The sequence below is a fragment of the Pholcus phalangioides genome, unplaced genomic scaffold (assembly GCF_987345545.1).
Source record: "Pholcus phalangioides strain wild (caught in Gottingen) unplaced genomic scaffold, Ppha-v1.0 ptg000028l_1, whole genome shotgun sequence".
Lineage (NCBI taxonomy): Eukaryota > Metazoa > Arthropoda > Arachnida > Araneae > Pholcidae > Pholcus > Pholcus phalangioides.
Genome location: NW_028301618.1, coordinates 4978295 through 4999198, shown reverse-complemented (window position 1 = coordinate 4999198; position 20904 = coordinate 4978295). Strand labels below are relative to the sequence as shown.

General features: G+C 35.8%; 1 protein-coding gene across 3 annotated transcripts in view; it reads left to right on the top strand.

The window, feature by feature from the left end:
* The window catches only part of LOC149067803 (serine/threonine-protein kinase mig-15-like), an 84697-nt gene that overhangs the window by 37785 nt on the left and 26008 nt on the right, over positions 1–20904 (top strand). For all 3 annotated transcript variants that reach the window (XM_089252233.1, XM_089252230.1, XM_089252231.1), the window contains exons 4-11: positions 3079–3123; positions 8178–8258; positions 8424–8472; positions 13041–13102; positions 13862–13952; positions 14077–14149; positions 15987–16044; positions 18993–19047. In XM_089252233.1, coding sequence (XP_089108359.1) covers positions 3079–3123; positions 8178–8258; positions 8424–8472; positions 13041–13102; positions 13862–13952; positions 14077–14149; positions 15987–16044; positions 18993–19047 — 514 coding nt within the window. The remainder of the gene's footprint in view (positions 1–3078; positions 3124–8177; positions 8259–8423; positions 8473–13040; positions 13103–13861; positions 13953–14076; positions 14150–15986; positions 16045–18992; positions 19048–20904) is intronic.

Sequence of the window (20904 nt, the reverse complement as noted above, 5' to 3'; positions counted from 1 at the left end):
ACGCCGCTGCATGTGAAGGACTTAATAGTCCTTCGTGTCTGTTCATATAAACAACGTGAGGCCATAGAATATTCAGAGAAGCGATTTTTGTAAACCCTCGTGGTAGTTGTATATGACCGATCGATTTTTGTGCGCCAACTGTCTTGTGCAAAAACAGCCAGTCCTGTCAGAATCTCTGTTCAGGTGACGCGATAAGAGACAGAAGGGAAGGAAAAATAATCCCTTTTATATAAAAGACTATGTGACGCGAATTCTAGAAGATGTCATTCCGGTGTCCGTAGATGGCATCGCACGTAGATGAAAATCGCCATTCCTCTAATTGGACACGAGCGACGCCGTCGTCGCAGAAAGAAGTAACTCGTCGAGGTCACGGCCGCACGTGAAACAAAGATACAACGTCATTGTCTTTTTTTTAATATTCCGAGGCCCTCCAAGTTATCGATACTGAATCTCTGATTTCACAATGGCGGTGGCAGCATTTTTTTCTTTCCTTTTTTATAATTTCTACGATTTCGCGGGTGGAATTTCTTCGAATTCCACTTGCTTATTTACCCCCCCCCCTCCTCTTTTTTAACCTTGTAGTAGTAGTAGGAAGGGTGGTTAAACTCTTGTAGTCGCTGCTGCTTGTGGCTGTGTTGGTGCTCGCGCGCGCGTGTGTGTACGCAAGTGTTATGACGCCTACGCCACTGGTCTGTCAACAGGTTTTCGACCCGGAGCTGTTGGAATTCCCGCCTACTGATAAATGCTCCCTTCCATCCGGTATTCCCTTGATTGACGTCGCTCGAGGGTGATGAATTCCAACGGACTGGGATCCTGCAATACTTTACGCCCCTCAGAAGTTCCCATGGAAGATGACCTGCCTAATTAATGAAAGGTGAAGGATGACGCGTATATTGGGAAGGTCAGGGGTTTTCTCCCGTTTCCGCTTGATGGATTTTGCAAAAAACAAAAAAGTACATTTTTTTACTAGTGGCAGGGGCGGCCCGGGCCAAATCTCCCCCCTCCCACCCTCCGGTGCAAGATATCGTTTCGGCGCCCCTCCGGTGTATAAGCCGCACAAGTAAAACGCCAGTGAGAATTCGCAGCCGTGTTTCCAGCTGGATGAAATGCATCAAACATGAGTTTTTTTCTACGAATCATTTCATGTGCATTGGATTCCGCTTGTAGCGTTTTTCATAAGACCGTCATGAGAAAACGTTGTAAGCGGGAAAACGCTTTAAACGAAAAATCTCGAGTGTATTAGTAAGAGTTGGACCACGGAAATGTGGTCGGGAAATACTCAGTACTTTTTGTACTGAAAAAAAAAGTATTTTTTTAATATATGTATATATTTTTTTCATTTTTATTACTAAGTGTTTGGTTTCCAAATCGCTAGGCCTGGTGCAACTGCACCTCTCACATAAACCCCTAAGGGCGGCTCTGTTTCAAACTATGAGTGCAGTGTGGTGATTGAATATTTGCACCGTTTTGTTGTCCCCCCCCCTCCCCTCCCCCACGAGACTTTTAACGGGGAGAGCTCTCATTCTCTCCTCATGGCTGGGAACCACAAAAGACCTACTTCAGCCGACGACCAACTGTGCAGCTGGTGGGGTTTGAACCAGAGTTCTCGCGATGAGTCTGTCACTATGACCACATGATCACACAGTCACTTTTGGAGGAACTTGTCTACATACTCGTTTCATTAATGTTAAGCTTTTGACTTTAGTTATATTTAAAACTTTTAAATGTTTTGTGGCACAGCTATAACCCTATCAGCAGAAGGGGTCTGGCACCCAGGCAGGGGCGAACTAGAACCAGAGGGGCAGTTGCTTCGGGAGGCGAAATTTGGGGGGGGGGCAAATTTTAGGTGAACACACAGAACACCATTGTAAAATTTTGAATTGATAGGGGCGGCAAAATCATGTTTGGTGTCTAGGCAGCAAGATGATACAAAATCCCAGTTATGGCCCTGTGCCTAGCGGCTGGACCGGGAAGGATAGCATGTGCACTTTGTTCAAAATTACGAGTCTGTGGTGTTAAAATAAATACTTGCCCTGAGCGAGAAAAAGAAAATTTTTGTTCTCAGTTGTGGCCGTGCATGGCACAGTGGATTGAAAATCTTGGCTCGAGAACTTGAGATGTTCGTATTCAGATATGTGCAGCTGCATCGGGTGGCGGCTGCGATTGTTTAAAAAATAGGTTTATGAGGTTGTGTTGGGTATGCGACAACATTATTGAAATAAAGCGGGATGCACAACCTTTCAAATCCACTGGTCAGATATGCAATATGGATAGCTCTCTGATCGGCAAGGAACTAATGTACTTATTGGGCTAGGAATCTATTAAAAATTTTAACTGGTTAATCAAAAAAATTTAATTAATCAAATTTTGACATGTTCACTGCTAATGACGCCATTGTGGCATTACGAAGGACTTGTACTAGGGGACTCATGACGCCATGGTGGCATAATGTGCAAAATTAGTTTTAATCTTAGCTACAAAAGCTAGCAGTAGGGACTCCACAAGCAATATAGGCCCCGCAGTGAACGTGCTAATGGAATATTTTCAGATGTTAACGTCAGTTGTTGACATTCCATTCATAGCATTCATTCATATGGCGACATTCATAGCAAACGTAGTGTTGGTAACTGTGCAATATTTTAATTGATGTTATAAAAACCATATTCTATTCATTTCATGCATCTATGTACTTTGTGGACGCAAGTAAATATAGAAATAGATTAATAAATAAAGGCTGGCTGCTTGAAGCTAGTTAGTATCGCCCCCTTTGCCAGAAACATGAATGTTTAAATTTCTTGGAAAACGACTTTTGAATATTTGCTCTACTCGTGTTACTCTATGAAAGTTGTTCTCCTAAAATGTTTTGTAAAATGTGTTTCGACACATTTGTGCATTTCTGGAAAAAATTTTGATTGGATTGATCAAGTCAATTAACTCAACTAAAATTTTTAACTGTGATTAACAAATGATCGATTAACCGACCAGCACTAAAAATAATAATTGTTGAATCGAGATTCTACTGTTGTATGAAATTTGCAGAACTGTACCATATTGATTTATTCCAATTCGTTTTTGCAGGACGAAGAAGAAGAAATAAAGTTAGAAATTAACGTTCTAAAAAAGGTTGGTAGAATTTCTCTTTAATGTTCTTCTCCCTTTTTTCGCAATAAGTCCTTGGAACTGAAGAAAAATGTTTGCCGTATTTCTCAGAATTGTAATGTATTTGTAAAGCCTGCCATTTCTATTTGTTTTTTTTTTTTGTATCGTGCGTATATGTGTGCTGCCACCTACCGTCCAAATTGTGTGAGTGAGAAATTGGTGAATTGAGTTGAATTGAGGGAATACACTTCTGCGTGTAAACTGAATGTTGTAGGTATGCTGTTGATTGTGGGTGAGACTTATTATTCTCCGGTGATGACAAATAAAATAAAACTTTTTTTTTTTTTTATACTGAGCACTACTCAGGTCTATCGCCATAGGCAATTTACTACCTAGCGAGTTGTGCCGGAATTGTAAGTGTGTGTACCTAACAGTCTGAGTGAGTATCTAGTGTTGTGTATGATTTTTCAGTGCTGCCATCTATATCTCAGAAGTGAAGTGAGTGATGTGTAGTGACTGTATATTTGTACTGTTTGTAGGCCTGTTGCTCTCTGTGGCGAGACTTTTTAACTTGGAGATCGACTCACATTTGTGCCTCGAAGTTGGGAACCACAGAAAACCAACTTCAGCTGACCACCACTGTTGCAACGGTGGGGCTCGAACCTGGGTCCCCGCGATGCGAGTCCGTCACTATGACCACAGCGGCCATAAAATAAAACTAAGACAAGGTCCTTATATGTAAACATTTATAAAGCATATCGCAAATGCAGTGGTTCTCTAATTTTTCCTATTCATGACTCATTTGGCGTTGTCATCATTTATCTGCAGCTCCCCAAAACAGTCTTGAAAAGAATCATTTCAAAGCACTGAACATGCGCACATTAATACACTGACCCTTTGCTATGCTCCTAGGAACTAATGTGCACACTTTGAGAATCACTACTCTAATTCCTACTACAGTGAGACCCGAAGGAAAATAACGTCAAGAGACTTGAACATTATTCTGTTTTAGACAATTTTTTTTTGTTTTCGAAAGGTGCACATGAATGCACTGGTCATCGATGAAACTATCTTTTGATTCTGTTCAAGACAGGTTTTTGATCTTCGTCCAGTGTTCGTCTTGGCCAGTTTTTGATCTTCATCCAGTGTCTATCTTAGACAGGTTTCACTGTATATATTTCAGTGTTTCCCAAAGGGTGTGTCGCTTAGAGTTTCACAACACTTTAGGTGCCGTCAAGGTGCTTTGAGATCAGTTGAGAATGTCACAGCATGTTCTGGGAATGAAGTTATTCTGAGCATAGCAAGGTTTGGTTTTTGCTGGGACAGTGGCAAAAAGTGATAAAAATGAAAGAATGTTACAGTAATAGATGTTATGTAAATTAGAATTAAATTTAAAAGTTTTCAGGTTTTTTGGTGAACGTAAAGTTTGTCTTTTGACATTTCGTTCGCACGAGTGGCAAACATTTTCAAGAATTGCGTAATGCGAGCAAAAGGCTACTACTTATGCCTTCTCCCTGCTTCGCGTTACGCAATTCTTGAAAATTTTCGCCACTTGTGCGAACGAAACGTCGAAAGACAAAAACTGTACTTCATGGCAGCCAAAAAACAAAAAACTTTTACATTTAATTCTAATTTACACGATGGCCACGAAAGCTTTTTTTGTTTCAGATGTTATGTAGTTATCAATTGTTATAACTGGGATATTTATGGATAATTTTCACTATATTTTTCTTTCATATATATTTTTGTTAATGTTAGTGAAAAGGTATGTTTGTATGCAATATCACTAACTTGTAGGAGCTTTTCGTGTAAGTGGTATGTATATGACAGCGAAACTGTTTGAGCACGTTTTCATAATGAGTTAATTTTCCTGAACAAAAAAATAAAATAAATAAAAATTTTGCTTTTTTCATTGACAGTGCAAGTTGTCCTATTTGTGTATAACATATTCATAGTGTGATGACAACATGGCATTTCTTACATGAGGTGGAGAATTTTAATTTTTGTTGTTGCGATTATCAATTCAAGCAGTAGGGAAAAGATTATAAAAATTGTATTCTGGTTTTTTTGTAGAATTATAATCGTGTTTCCTTATTATGTGCTTTCATCCTGGCTGTGGTAGATTTGTTACCTTGTGCATCTACAAATTTCTCACATTTCACCAAGATTTTGTCATCTATTTTCATAATCCTTATATTATCTGATGTTAAGTAACAAATTATTTGTAATGTTAAGATTCCTTAACAAAAAAGTTTCAAAATTCCTAACAAAAAGTTGGAAGTTAAAATACTGCGAGCTTAGTCAACGATACAATCTTTACTTTATGAGCACTAACTTCACTGACCTATACGAAAACTAATGATATGAGCAGAAATTTTGTACAGTCTCACTTCTGTGATAGAACTCCAAAATTTAGTACTTTGTGGTTCCTAACTTCAAGGTGCAAATGCAAGCCGATCTCCCCTTTAATAAAGTCTCCCTACAGAGAGCAACCGACCTCTACAACGGTACAATTATTCATTCATTGCACTTCACCCATAGTTAGAAAAATTGATGACAAATGGCTGCACCACACATAACAAGCATTACACAGAAACAAGCTTCACGTTAGGTTCACAACATGTACGTGCACATTCCAACATGTATGAATTTGTTAGAAATTCAGCAGATGAATGTGTACAACATGCATGTGTGGTTTAGTAGTCCTTCTTTCTACACTCCCCCCCTCCATATTAGTGGTTTTTAAAAGGTTTCCTCCAAGATATAAGCAGCTGTGGGCAGGGTTGTTTGGTTTAAACCAAGTGGTTTTTTTCAAAAAATCAAATAAAAGTTGCCTAAATATCATTTTTTTCCTTGAAAAATATCATATTGGTTCATTATTAGCCAAAATGTTTCATTTTTACCACATTTTATATCCTTGGGGTACATTCTGACGGTATATCTTTAAATGACATAAGATTTTATAAGTGGTTTTTTTCAAAAAGTCTCATAAAAGTGGCCAGAATATATATACATATTTTTCATATGAAGTATTTTAGTTATTTAAAGTTATATATAAAAGCCAAAATTTCTCATTCTCACAACATTTTCTACCCTTTGGCTACATTCTGACGCTCTATCTTTAGCAAATTCAGGAATAAGGATTGCATATCACATCTAAATGTAGTGGTGTATTATCTTGTGGTTTCTTTTTCCCTTCACAAAGAAGCAGCTACAGTAGTGACACCATCATGCTAGGGGCAGGTGGTCTTATAATCCAATAAAGACACCAGCTGTCCTTAAAGGACAAAGACTAGTGTACTAGTAGTTATACTACCTCACATACATTTTCATTTTCTTTCCCATAAGAAGTAGCACATCTCCTACTGTATATCTCCCAGTCTTAATATTCAATAGTTGTTTCTTTTATACTTCATACTGTTAAGCCCAGTTAATCAAGGTTCTACTGTATAGTAGTAACAGATTTATGAGAAATAATCAGCTATATACAGGGTGATTATAATTTAAGTTTTGATTCCAAAACTATACAATAAGTACTGATCAGAATGACTTGAAAATTTGCATGGATACTCCTGAAGCAATGGAAGTTTCTTTTGCAAAAGAAAAAAGTGCAAAATGTGCAAGTAGATGATGCTGTACTTGGCCAGCAGTATAATCTATTTTGTGCAACCACGTCATTTCGGCACTTCCACAGCATCAGTGTGTGGATAGAACTTCTATCAAGATGCACATTGCAATACCAGCAAAGCAGCTGCTGAAGACCCATTTTGACAGGATGCACCTTAACCCTTGCAACTTCTGGCTGTGGGGGTACCTCAAAATGTTATAAACAGTGGTCAGATTGCAAACTTTGGTGAATTGCAATCTCCAGCACATTAACTATATGTTAGAAGTTCCTCAGGAATATTAACGAGAGGGGAGGGGGGCGCGCGTTTGGTTTAATAAAGCTGAATTGCAAGCACATCCACATTATGGCCATGGCATACTCCGATTCTGTTGTTGAACAAGAATGTGCTTTCAACCTCATAGCCAGAACACGCAGTGGAGAACATACTTATATTTAACATTTCTTAAGTAAGTTGTAGTTATTTGTTCAATTACTTCGTTTTTTGTGATGTTTCCATGAATTATGAAATCATGGAATGCTATAATTAAGGTATCATTTTGCCATGACTGGCTATCGTTTTTATTTTGCGAGCAAATTTCCCACATGTTGGATGATGTCATCAATTTTACATTTTTAAGTACTTTTTCCCCTTTACCAAATAAAATTGCATTTTTTCAGGAATATTCATGTCAATTTTCAAGTCATTCTGACAATCGCTCTTTTTTTACAGTGTTTTGAAATCAGAACCTTAGTTATAATCACCCTGTACATCGTAAATCATTGCTAATTAATCTGCATTACTTATGCTTCATTAAATACATTATATTCACCTAATTTTTATTACTTTTTGCAAAATAGCTTCCTAATTAAGCATACTGAAAGTAAATGGAGAAAAACCTTTATATATTATATGATTAATAATAACATTGAAAGAATTTTCAAACACACAGTAATCCATTGAGTTAAGCAAAAAATAATTAAATTGCAAAAGCTGGTTTTTGTTAAAATGTATTAAATATTTATTGATTAATTAGCATGGGAATAGTGTTAATTACATTAATAAACATTTTATGTTAGTTAATTATTAGAAGTTTGAATGATTTTTCAGAAATTTCATTGTTTTTAATGTTAATACTATTCAAAACAAAAAACCGGTTTAAACCAAAAAAACCCCGGTTTTTTGGGTTTTTAAAAAAAAAAACAACGGTTTTTTTACCAACCCTGGCTGTGGCATAGAGCCTGTGTTTTTGGTTCATTCTGTGTTTGACCAAGGAGGTAGCTAGGTAAATGCTAGATACAAAACACTGCTCTGTATTCATTTCACTCCTATGTTGTTATTCATGTTAATGTGTTTCATTAAGAATAGAAATGTTTTGTCAAGAGCTTGTTTATGAGCAACCTGTATATGTTATCTAATAATGAGTCATAAAGTGTATTTTTATAATTATTTTTTTTATATAAAAAATTCTAGTATTCTCATCATCGAAATATCGCTACATATTATGGCGCTTTCATTCAGAAGAGTCCTCCTGGGAAAGATGACAAGTTATGGGTATGTGACACTCATTATTTCAGTCTAGTAGTTTGAGGCCATGCGAAGCCTGAGCAGAATACAACTTATTTTATTATATAAAAAATCCAAATATTATGCATTATAAAAGTTATAGAACATTGTATTTTTTTAAACCACCGATTGAATTACTTGATTTGTTCATAGCTTGTCATGGAATACTGTGGAGCTGGTTCCGTCACTGACCTTGTCAAGTGTAAGTACTTTTTTTTTTATTGCATTCTATTTGTTGTAAGCTATTTGCAGCTACAAACTATGAAAGACTAAATACCAAGCAGAGGTGAAATTCGGAAAGAAAATTCATGTGTCTTTGCGAGAAATCAAACCTCTGTCTGCTCGCCATCCAGGCAAGTGCTCTGCCAATAAGCTCTGTGGAGTCCCAAGGGCTCCGTGTGCACCTCCCAGGGGCTCCACAGCGACTCAAGGAAAATAAAATGAATCAGTATATTTGATAGATAAGTAAGTAAGAAAGGCCTACAAGGTTCTGCTATAAAGCAGGCCTCCGCCATAGAAATTATATACTGAAAAGGGCTCCGCAAGTCAAAAAAGTTTGAGAACTGCTGCCTTAGAGAATTATATGAATGCTAAAAGGGAACTTCATCTTCAGTCTTTTGTACTTCACAATGTTTCTCTCTATATATACAGCAGTCTGCGGTTTCAACTACCATCAGAAAGCTATCTATAGAATTTTATTAAAATGTGTTGATGAAGACATCATAAAACTACTAATAATAATTTAAAAAACACACACATTCTGGCACTTGACATTAGAGAATGTTTTTTGCCAATTGCGCTGAACATCTGAGGGTTTTTTTTTTTGCAAAAAATTGACCGAACTGCTCAAGCTTCATGGCTGGGTATCTGAGTATCTCCAGAAGAACCATTCTCGTTTGTTCACAAAAGAGTATGATTGGAGTTTACAGTAACATAGTTTTTGCTAGTGAAAACTGTTTAGTGAGCATAGTGATTACGCACCAGAAGGTATGCAGAGATAATCAGTTTTCGAAAAAAGGCTTTGATAATTCTTTCCATCCCTCCAATGAGATGTTTTTAAAGTCTCATAGTAGCATCAAATCTTTCTGATGGGTAGTTGTTTAAGCTGTAGATAGCTAGTTTAGAACATGTTAAATTTAATTATAGACATCCATAGTATGACAGCGCTTGAAAAATCTGAATAAAAGTTATATAGGCACCCCCACCAAATTTCATAGGAACCAATTTTTTTTGGAATATTCGGTTTGAATATTTTTTGTTTTTACATGACTCGGAACCCTTTTTCAATATTGGTAGAATAAAATAGGCGGACATTAATTCTGAAAAGTTTTCCTTGTGTGTCTAAGGCTATGAACATAGTGGGGGCAGCGAGCAAAGCAGTGAACGAAAAAGAAGAGAAGCGAGTTGAAAATAGTGGGGCGTTTGATATAGCAAAGAGTATCAAGCAGAAACATGCAATCGGTTTGGCATTTTTAATTAAAGAATGCTCTACATCTTTAAAATTTGCAAAAACTTCGTAATCATAAACAATGCTTGTAAGCAACATTAAAATTTTTTTAAGAAAATTCTCACAGCCTAACTATGTTTTCAGCCTAAGGGCTTCAATTTCACAAGTATAGTGATACCCTGGCCTATGTCAGTAATTTGTTCCAAGACAAGTGACATAAATTTTTCCAATGGTATTGATTTTCCTTCAAGAGGAGAAGCGAGATAAAAATTTGCAAATTTTTATTTGTTTTTTTTTTATCCATTCGTCTTTTTTGGTGCTATTTTCCCTCTTGGGGAATATTTCTCTCCAAGAATGACATCAAAAGCCTTCAAGCTTTGCTTGAAATTAATGTAATTGAAGAAAAAAAATCATTTTTTAGGACGAGACAATAAATGTGATGTGGTGCAAGTGTCGAAATATTACTGCAAAACCACACTCAACTAATCTGATACAAATCATACCAGGGTTGTGCCGGATTAACAAAATCACAAGAATACTGGAATATAGTTGATTTTAAAAGACCATTAAAACGATACAAACTTCTGCATATTGACATTGCTTTTCCAAAGGAAACCTGTATGAAACTGCTGGATTACTGGACAACCAGACTAGCTCACGATTGGATTATAGAGAGTCTACTGTGATTTGCATTGAAAATTTGAGGCAAAGGTGGCATTTTTCTTAAGGTTTCAGGTGGTCATGGTGATTTGTGTTTCTCAAGCCCTGCTACACATTCAATTTGAATAGCGTATAAATAAGAGTTCTTGACTATTGCTATTTCTGTGGGTTTCCTTTTTTCAGTGATGTGGTTTAATACCACAAACTATTTGCAATGTTTCATTATTAAATGCTTAGAAAGTTACGTCAACATTTTCATTATTTTGACACTACTGTTTGGTATTTTTTAGTCTGAATTTGGGAATGGAATAATCATAACTTGATGTGTGTGTAATGAAGCATCTCTTGGCTAGAAGACAGTTCTGAAGTCTCTCCCTTCTCCCCGTTTATATTTATGGTTATTTTCTGACCACAGATGGCTGAAAATTCATTTTTCTTGGGGAAAATATGAAAAAGCTGTATTTCATTACATCATGCATGCATTTGTCAGTTTTGAGGTACCCATGCGTTGGCCATTTATCGTGACATCAGTGGAAATATTCTTGGAACATTTCCTAACCTTAGACTTGCTAACCATGATTAACTATATTGCATAAGATTAGCCTTAAAGGACTTGGGTCAGTTTTTCAAAACCTCTGTGGTTTCTATCCTAGCTAGTTAAAATAAATATATATAGTTTGTGGTTATGGCCTTATCTTTAGGAATGAAGTATGATTTATAGCAGTTGTCTCAACCGCCTATCAGTGGAAATTTTCATCCAATTCATGTAGCTGCTACATAATTTTAGATTCTAATGAATAAAATATCTTATCTATATTGGTTTTTATTTGTCCTAGCCACCAGGGGTCTGCAAAATAATTTATCCCACATTGCCGGTCTTTGAAAATTTTCAATAATTTTTACTGGTTCACAGGTGCAAAAGGTCAGAAAACACTAGTTTTTTATAGGATCCCTGTAGGTCTATTTGAAGTAGTCGTAATGTGATGGTAAACTTTGTTGTATGTATTAATGAATGTAAAATGTGTAATATCAGTATGCAGGATCATGTTTTCTGGAAATCAAAATATTCTGAAATGCAGGGCCGTAACTAGGCAGGTGCAATAAGTACACCCGCACTGGGCCCACTTGGAAGGGGAGCCCAGAAGGAGACTAAATTCAAATTCTTGCACAGGGCACAGGAATGGCTAGCTACGGCCCTGCTGAAAAATAATGATTTTCAACCCCTCTTGCTACCAACTTAGAACTGGTTCTTATTTACGTATGTCACCTGTGAAAGCATGGGGTTATAGGGAGTGCTACTTATGAAAAACATTCGTGAAATCTTGGAAGCAATCAATTGTAACTGTATGTATGAGAGCAATGACACAAATGTCTTAAATGTGAGTGAATTGCCCAATCCAGTGTTAACGTATTTGATGGCCGTTCTTTATTTTCTCACCCTCTTAGCTTGTGAGTATCCAAAGAATTTCTTGACTTATTTATTTTGCGCCTTCACTCACTAGATTGTCTGGGAGATAATGTCTGAGGATAAACCTTTATTTCAATCAAGCTATTCTCTTGTCTATTGCCACGGGCAATTTACTACCTAGTGAGTTGTGCTGGATGTGTAAGTGTGTATGTTCCTAATTGTCTTGAGTGCATATCTAGTGTTGTCTGATTTTTTTCAGCGCTGCCACTATGCTTCAGAAGTGAAACGTAATGATTGAATATTTGTACTGTTTGTAGGCCTGTTGCTGTCTGTGGCATAGCATTTTTGATGGGGAGAGCAGCTCGCACGCGTCGCTCGAAGTTGGGAACCACAGAAAACCAACTTCAGCCGACCACCATTGTGGTGCCAGTGGGATTCGAACCTGGGACCTCGTGATACGAGTCCGTCACTACGACCATTTGACCCCCGCAGCGGCTCTAAGGATAAACCATGAGCACTCGCTATGCTGAGTCATTTAGCAAATGCATCTCTCTTCAGCACATTCAGCTATCTTTTCCTAATCTCTATACCTATGGATCATTAGCATTAAGAACACTGTTTATCAAGTATAGTGTGACCACGGAAAGATGGCCCCTGACCTTGTATGACCTTCATCACGAAAAGAGATTGTCCATTCATCAGTAGAAAGAAATGGGGGAAAATAAGAACTCCAGCAGCAACCCTGGAGGAAGTTTATTTTCTTTCCCACTACCCACTGAAGAATTGACCCTCCCTTTCCGTTATGAAGGCCCTACTAGGTCAGAGGCCATCTGAAGATTTCGGAGGACTAAACTGAACATTCCAACATGGTAATTCGTCTAATCAAAAATCAGCTGTCACAAAACTGCTCCTTAATCAGGAAAATGTATTCAGATTGGCCAGCGATGAATCCATATTTGAACTCAATTGGGACAGACAACTTCTTCAGGTTGAAATTACCAGATTAAATATGTCACATCGCTCTGTAACTGGGATCTAAAAGATGTATTCACATTTGAACTTGTAGCTGTGTCATGACACAGCCTCTGATAATTTTTTTCCTTGTTAATGTAGAAATTCTTCAGGAATTATCCATTAGATGGTGCCAACTGTACTCGTCATATTTCTCTTGTTATTTCTTTAAAAAATGCCTTATCTATGCTTCTGAGTCAGACTGTATATCAATGTTTTTCTAATATTTTCTGGTTTATTACAGCAACCAAAGGGCAGTGCCTGAAAGAAGAATGTATAGCCTACATATGTAGAGAAATACTCAGGGTGAGTGAACCATTCTAGTTTTTATTTCTATTTTTCATTGCCTGCAGCTGTTTTGTAGTGATCAAGCATATTTTGTTGCTTTTAATCACTTTGGGTTGTAGAGAGTCTTGGAAAAAAAAACTAATCATTCAATCAAAATGATTTTGAATGGTTTCATGAAATTAAAAATTTCCACTTACATTTAATGCTTGACTTAACCTTAGGCAACTGAGCATACTGGGCAAGCGCACTGACTAATATTCCATAGAGCAGGCATCTTCAATCTGTTGTTTGCGCGCACCACAGTGCTTCCCAAAGCGCCCAGAGTACTCGGTACTTGATTGTCAAGGATCAAAATCATCCTTATTTCATGCATACGTTATGCCAAACTTGCCATGGTGCTTTGAGATTGAGAAAACTAGACCCAAATGTTTTAAGTGAGAGGAGTAAAGTTATTTTGGATAAAATTATGCTACTCATTCACAGACAACGGATTTTCTGGCAATCACAATGTTTTTTTCTCCTAATGCAGGATTATTTTCAGCACAAAAAGTCGTAGGTACCTGCGCTACATCTCCATTCCAATCCAGTAAAGCTATTTGATTTAGGCATGTCCCATCAGAGAATATTTTTTGCTTTCATTCACTTTGCTGAAATACATGAGCTTGTATTACTACTTTTATAATTTCATATCGCCATGCTTCTATTTATAATATGTTCAATTTATTTTTTTCATCAGTAATGATCATTATGTTTTTTCTGTTTATTTTATGTCGACAGGGTCTTAGTCATCTTCATGCCAATAAAATTATTCACAGAGACATAAAAGGTCAAAACGTCCTTCTCACTGATAATGCCGAAGTGAAATTGGGTAACAGATATCTTAAATATTCACTCTAAACATGAAATCAGTTCTCGAATGCATGTTTCTTATATATTCCTGACATTCAGTGTAATTTGTCTGTTTCGGAACTTATGTATTATTTTTCTTTTAGTTGACTTTGGTGTAAGTGCTCAGTTAGACAGGACAATAGGAAGGAGAAATACATTCATTGGTACACCGTATTGGTAGGTTTACTCTCTTCACATATTATTCTTTTATTTCTATTGCGAGTTTAGTTTCACAATTGAATCGGGTTGTTTGGTTTAAACCACGTTGGTTTTAACCTAGTGGCTTTTTTCAAAAAATCACATAAAAGTGGCCTAAATATAATTTCCCCCCTTTAAAATATCACATTGGTTCATTATTAGACAAAATGTTTTATTCTTACCACATGCTCTATTCTTGGGGTGCATTCTGATGGTGTATCTTTAAATGGCATAAGATGGTATACATGGTTTTTTTTTTTCAAAAAAATCTCATGAAAGTGACTGGAATGTAAATTTTTTCATACTAAGTATGTTAGTTGCTGAAAATTATATACAGTATCAAAATTTCTCATTCTTACTGCATTTTCTATTTTTGCGCCACATTCTGATGCTCTATCTTATTCATGAATGAGGATTGTATATCACATATGTGGTGGTGTATTATCTCACAGGCCTTCTTTCCCTTCACAAAGAAGCAGCAACAGTAGTGACTTCACTGTCATGTCAAGGGCAGGTGGTCTTTAGAATCCAAAAAGACACTAGCTGCTCTTAAAGGACAAAGACCAGTGTACTAGTAGTTACATAACCTCACAGACATCTTCTTTCCATAGGAAGCAGTACATCTCTTACTGTATATCACCACCAGGCTTAGTATTGAATTATTTTTTTTACATATTTTCAACATTACCCCCCCGTCAATCAAGGTTCTACAGTACAGTAGTAAAAGCCCGAAATTGGCCAGTTCGTGAAGTGGCCAGTGATCCCTGTCCAAATCATTTTCAGTTAGAAATTCCTTGGGATATGAATTGTGCTACCGTTTCGTTAGGATGTACAGTAGTAAGTTATGTATGAAAAATTATCAGCTATATACAGGGTGATTGTAATTGAAGTTCTGATTCAAAAACATGAATAAGAACTGCTGGTCAGAATGGCTTGAAAATTTTCAAGGGTCCATTGGATGAAGCAATGGAATTTTCTTTGGCGAAGGAAAATTTTTTTTTAAATGTACAAGTAGATAATGTGTGATGTACTTGGCCAGCGGTATAATCTATTTTGTGCAACCATATAATTTCGGCACTTCAACAGCATCAGTGTGTGAATAGCAGGGCTACTTTACCACACACCAACTCCAGTCATATATCGTCATATGGAAATTTTCAACCATGGAGTTGGTTGGGAAATGAAGGTGCCATCTATCGGTGGTCGCCCCAGGCCCAGACAGTAAAGAACTTGCTTCTGGTGTTCTTTTGGCTGGATTCGAACCAGTGGACTTCGAGAGCAACCTTCATAGTGGAAGACAAGCATCTTACCATTTACTAATCTTGACATTAGACTAATTGTTAAAGTCTGCACGAGTTTGTTAAAAGGAGTGCACTTGGATGCGTGTTGCATTGTTATTCCATACATTGTTATTCTCGGGTACTGGACTTCCAAATAAAAATCAAAATGTGTAGAATAAGAAGGGATGTGAGATCGAACCGGCCAGGGCCGTAACTAGAGGGGTGCAACTGCCCCAGGCGGAAAAATTTTAGGGGTAGCAGTTTTAAGTGGGAACAAAAAACACCATTACAAAATTATCTGAATTATACAGTTGTGGGGGTCGCAAAATAAAGTTTGCCCCAGGGTGGCTGAATCATGTTTGCTTCGAGTGGCAAAAATCCTAGTTACGGTCCTGATACCAGTAATATATCTGATTATGTGGTATATTATTCTACTGTAATTTTTTTGGAGGGAGAGTGAGGTTTTTTATTGCATTTGTTATTTTCAATATAAATTAAATTGTGAGAATTGCACTACATCTTCCCTAACCCTTTAGGATGGCTCCTGAGGTGATTGCATGTGATGAGAATCCTGATGCTACCTATGACAACAGGGTAAGTTTAGTATAGTGTATGAGAATTAACATCATTATAGATGGAGTTGTATTAAGTTATTTTCTCCATGTTTTTACTAGTAATGCATGAGTGGTTTAAAAAAAAAAGAAAAGAGAAAAGCATTGCATAGCTATGTGTTTTATTTATTTTTTGCTTTCATCTCAGTCGATAGGTATTCAGGTACATCACACACTTGTTTTATGGGATTTTTTTTTCACGCCAGGCCTGATGATTACAATCTATTTTTACTATCACAATTAGTAGCTACAATGTTCTGCTCCTTATTTCATTTTTCTTCTAGTCAACATCATTTCAGTTACTAGTGGACATGGCTGAAAATAAAGTAGTCTCAACCATTAGTACAGTGAAACCTTGATATAACAATACTTTGTGATAGACAAGAAAAAATATCGGTTCAGAGGCATTATCATTGCATCGAGAGTCTAGTTTGTCACCACGTGTCATCAAGTGTGTGCTGTTGTTGACATCTCTCCTAAATCTGTGTTGTCAAATACCATCAGGAAATGTGCCCCTGTATAGAAGTTTACTGTATTGCACTCGTGTGTGTGTCTAGAAAGTCGATACTGACAACTTCATAAACACTATCCCTGACCATATGGTGCAAAACACTGTTATTAGACCCCCAACCCCCAGAAAAACAGACATAATTTATGAAATCAAAATTCAAGATGATTTTTAGCGAAATATTAAGAAAAGATTTTTGTAGCAGGGTTTTCAAAATATCTTCAAAAATATTGTTATAAAGGTATTTATTGTAGTAGAGAAATGTCATTGTTCACGAAGAGTTCAGTATTAGACTATAGACAATTCCAAACAAGATTTGAAAAAAAAAATGTTATAGAGTGATTTATCATTTTTCGAGTATCGTTGTAGCTAGATTTCGCTGTATTAAAATCAATGATTCAAAAAAATTGAAATGAAATTGAAAAAATTGAAATTGTCCAGTGGGCGTAGGGCTTTTTTTGATCGTCTATTATGGTAACTAAACTGCAACTTATATATACAACTTTGAAAGCCAATTATAGCTCTTTCATTCATTTCCATAAAATTCACTTTTCTCCATTAGTTCTTTATAAAACTGAAAAAATTACTCACAAGTACATGAATACAGAACACAAATAATATACAAAAAATTTCAATAGAACAAAAAACAAAACATACACTCTGCAGCTCTTAGTGACCCAATCGGTCTATCCCGGAATTATGCAATATATAATCTAGATATAAAGCTTAAAATAGAATTTTTTCTGTGTGCAGCTTTATTTCGTGAAAATTACAGTACTTTTATGCTTGTATCACATGGATTTTTATTTAAAAGACAAATTTCTGCATTAAATTTTCAACAAACACATTGTCTGGAATCAGGGCTGGATTTTTTGACATAAAAAACAGGCTTAAACTGTTAAAAACCTAAAAGCAGTGTGTTAATTTCTTTTTGTTAAGTAGATATGTTGAATAACCATAGGCAATTTTTATGCAGACTACAGCTTGAAGTATGAATTTATCATAATTATTAAGAACTAAAAAATATTTTCATATTCTAAATTTTTTGGTCTGCACTAGGGTGTATTCCATTGTAAACTAAATTACTGCATAGCATCCCATAAGAGCAATACATAAAGTAATTTTACTTTTTTATTCAGACCCGTAAGATATATTAGTACAAATCCAAAGTTTGAAAATACTCTCTTGTTAGAGGTGAGCTAGCAGGACTCGTTAGCCGAGTTGGACAGTTTTGCAAGTTGAGAAACATCATTAATTGCAAAAACTATTACACTCAGGAATTCTTTTCCACTAAATCCTAGTATTACACATTGTTGCACAAAGAATAAGAAGTGAGAGAGGGAAAGTAGTTTCATCCGCTTCATATCTCTAATCAGCATTGATGAGCATTTGCTAATTTTTTATGTTGCCACATCATTTTGCAAGTTGGCGATGCCTTCAATTTATATTTGATTACAATTTGATGTACAGCAAGAATATTGATTTGGGTACCTAAAATTTTCAACATAATTTAATAGTAACAAAAATCAACATTCTATACACATATTTGTTTGAAAAGAAGAACTGTAGATTATGATAATTATATTGCTTAAATGATCCTGTTGACAGAGTTAGGAAATTGTTTGATAATTATATTAAGTATTTATTACTGGTATAATATTGTCAATTTAAACATTATATGCAACCGATGTATTTATTTTCAATCGTAATTAATATATTGAAATGCACTATTTGAGGTTTTTAACTTGCCAAAAGCTCTCAAATAGTCAAAACCTGCGTATCCTGTCTGGAAAAATATTTTTCTGAATAGCATATATGTTAGAAAGAGAGAATTGTGTATTTTTGCTCAAATGATGTGTATAATAGGTTTATTGTAAATTTGTTGCATAATTATCAAGTCAGATGATACTTGTATATTGTCAGATGAAACTTGTTGAAGTTTCTTTTGAGAGAAAATAAATGTTACATATACATTTATAAAAAGTGTCACAAGTGTGTATATAAATTAGCAATGTGACATCATCCTCCAATCATTGTAAGCCAAGGGGATTCTGGTAGATTTTCCCTTTTTCCATAGAGAATGTATAAGTCAATAGTTCATTGTGTATTGGAGAGATACGAGGTGCAGTGGGTTGTGTGGTCTGGCTTAGAAAAATGGTATTCTAGGAAGAAGCTCTAAGGAAGCTCATAAAATTTATGTGCATAGTATTTTTTTTAAGTTACTATATTGGAGGGAATAGGCAGTTGTTCATTAAAAATATGTTACTTAGTGCATTTCATCTCAGAATAAACATGTTATCCACTGATTCTGTTCAGCAGTGACTTATACACTGGAAATGAATTGGAGAACACGAAAACTTGAATTTCTGGACATCATAAAATGTATGGATTGATTTTTTTTTTTCTTTCTGTTTCACCCTCAGAGCGATCTCTGGTCTTTAGGAATCACTGCTCTGGAAATGGCAGAATCACAGCCACGTAAGTACTTTATTTCTTTGGAAAATGCCGAATTTCATTGCCTTATTTGCACATCCTACACAGAAATGCATGAAGTATGAGCATTATTATGCACCATTAGCAGAGCTGTCTTGAAAAATACCATTGAGATTTTTGGTTGGTCCATCCTGTACTCAAACTTTGATTAGCTGTATGTATTGAAACCGTTTATGGCAAGAGAAAATAGACCAAACACTATCTCAAGACATGCGCAGAACCGCCTAAATGTAAAGCGAAATCTCTCGTATCCGTAACCTATAATTTCTGAAACCTCCCATATAATGTATCAACCAAAAAAAAATGTATTTTTTACATATACCCATGGGGCTACTTCAACGAGGACACAAAAACGGACACACAACCAAAAAAATTGTCTACTATGTTCTTTGTAATTGCATACAAGAGGATTGATACAATTGGGCAATGTTAGGACACTCCCCCCCCCCCCCCCCCCCCCAGTGGCTTGGGTTTTTGACGTCAAAAACTGGCTTTTGACATGACAAGCATCAAAAACTGGTTTAAACTGTCAAAAACCTAAATGAATGCCTTTTGACAATGTTTTGAACACAATAGGTGTACAACATGATGAAAAACTTACTTTTCGGCATATTACAATGTTTTATTTTTAAACATTAATTTATTACAATAATTAAAAAAAAGTGTTGAAAAATTCAAAATTGCAAATTATAATTAACATAAGAGTCTAGAACATATAAAATATAATTTTATGGTTTATTTATCTAAGCTACTCATTACCTGTGTTCAATTTGCTAAGTGGAATAGAGCTGCTTATTCAAAATATGTATAACATCAGGGTTAGGTTTTTGACCCCAGAAACTAACTCTGTATTAAAACGATCAAAATCTTATTGTTAATGATGTCAAATAGTTTAACTTCATAGATATGTTAAATAACAAAACACTTTTATTTATATTTAAAGTTTTATATTCAGAATTATAATTACTGAGGAAAAATACCAATTTTGATATTTTCAATTTTGTGATATGCCCAAAATTTTATTCCATATAAAAATTCTCAGGCTTTTGACCGGTTTTCACAGTTTCACAGAGGTTTTTGACAGTTTTTGACAGAGGGTTTTGATGTGACAGTTTAAACCGTCAAAAACCTGCCAACCCTGACACTGATCAGACAAAATTGCCATTCATTCGCCAGACTTCTGTCCCTAAGCAACTGTCAAGATATTGATAATGAGTGCATGAATTTTTCTTTTGCAAAGTTTGCCAGGTACTATGATCCTAAAAAGAATAATTGAAGTTATCAAAACAAAGTCAAATTGCATTTTGCATAGTCATTGCCACTCATGATTACACAGAACTGAATGCATTTTTCAATGCCATGCTCACAAACACATAACAAAATTAGAAACCACATTGTTTTTGGCATGTAACAGTGACCTCTAACTTGACTATATAAATTCACCTACAGAGCATTATCTAAAGGAACCTGCAGGCTAAAAATGGTTCAAGATCAGTGATAAAGAAAACGGAGCAAATAATTTCTGATCTGAACTTTTTAGATTTACATGTGAGATGGGATGAATGCATTTCTTCCATGCTGTTCACATTGCATGCAATTACATAGGCGCTAATGCTAAGATTTAACTGGGAGCCTGAAGTTTTTTCAGTCTTATTGAAATCTTCCATTTGGGAACCAGATTTTTCTGATTTTTCTTGTCTTTCTTGGAAAATCCTTGAAAATTCTCATTGTGCTTCTCTTGAATGAAAAAATCCCTAGAAGAAAATACTCTTTCTCAGTCCTTACAATCCCATGCTGACCATGTTTTCTCATGAAAAAATATGGGAAATTATGATCTCAATG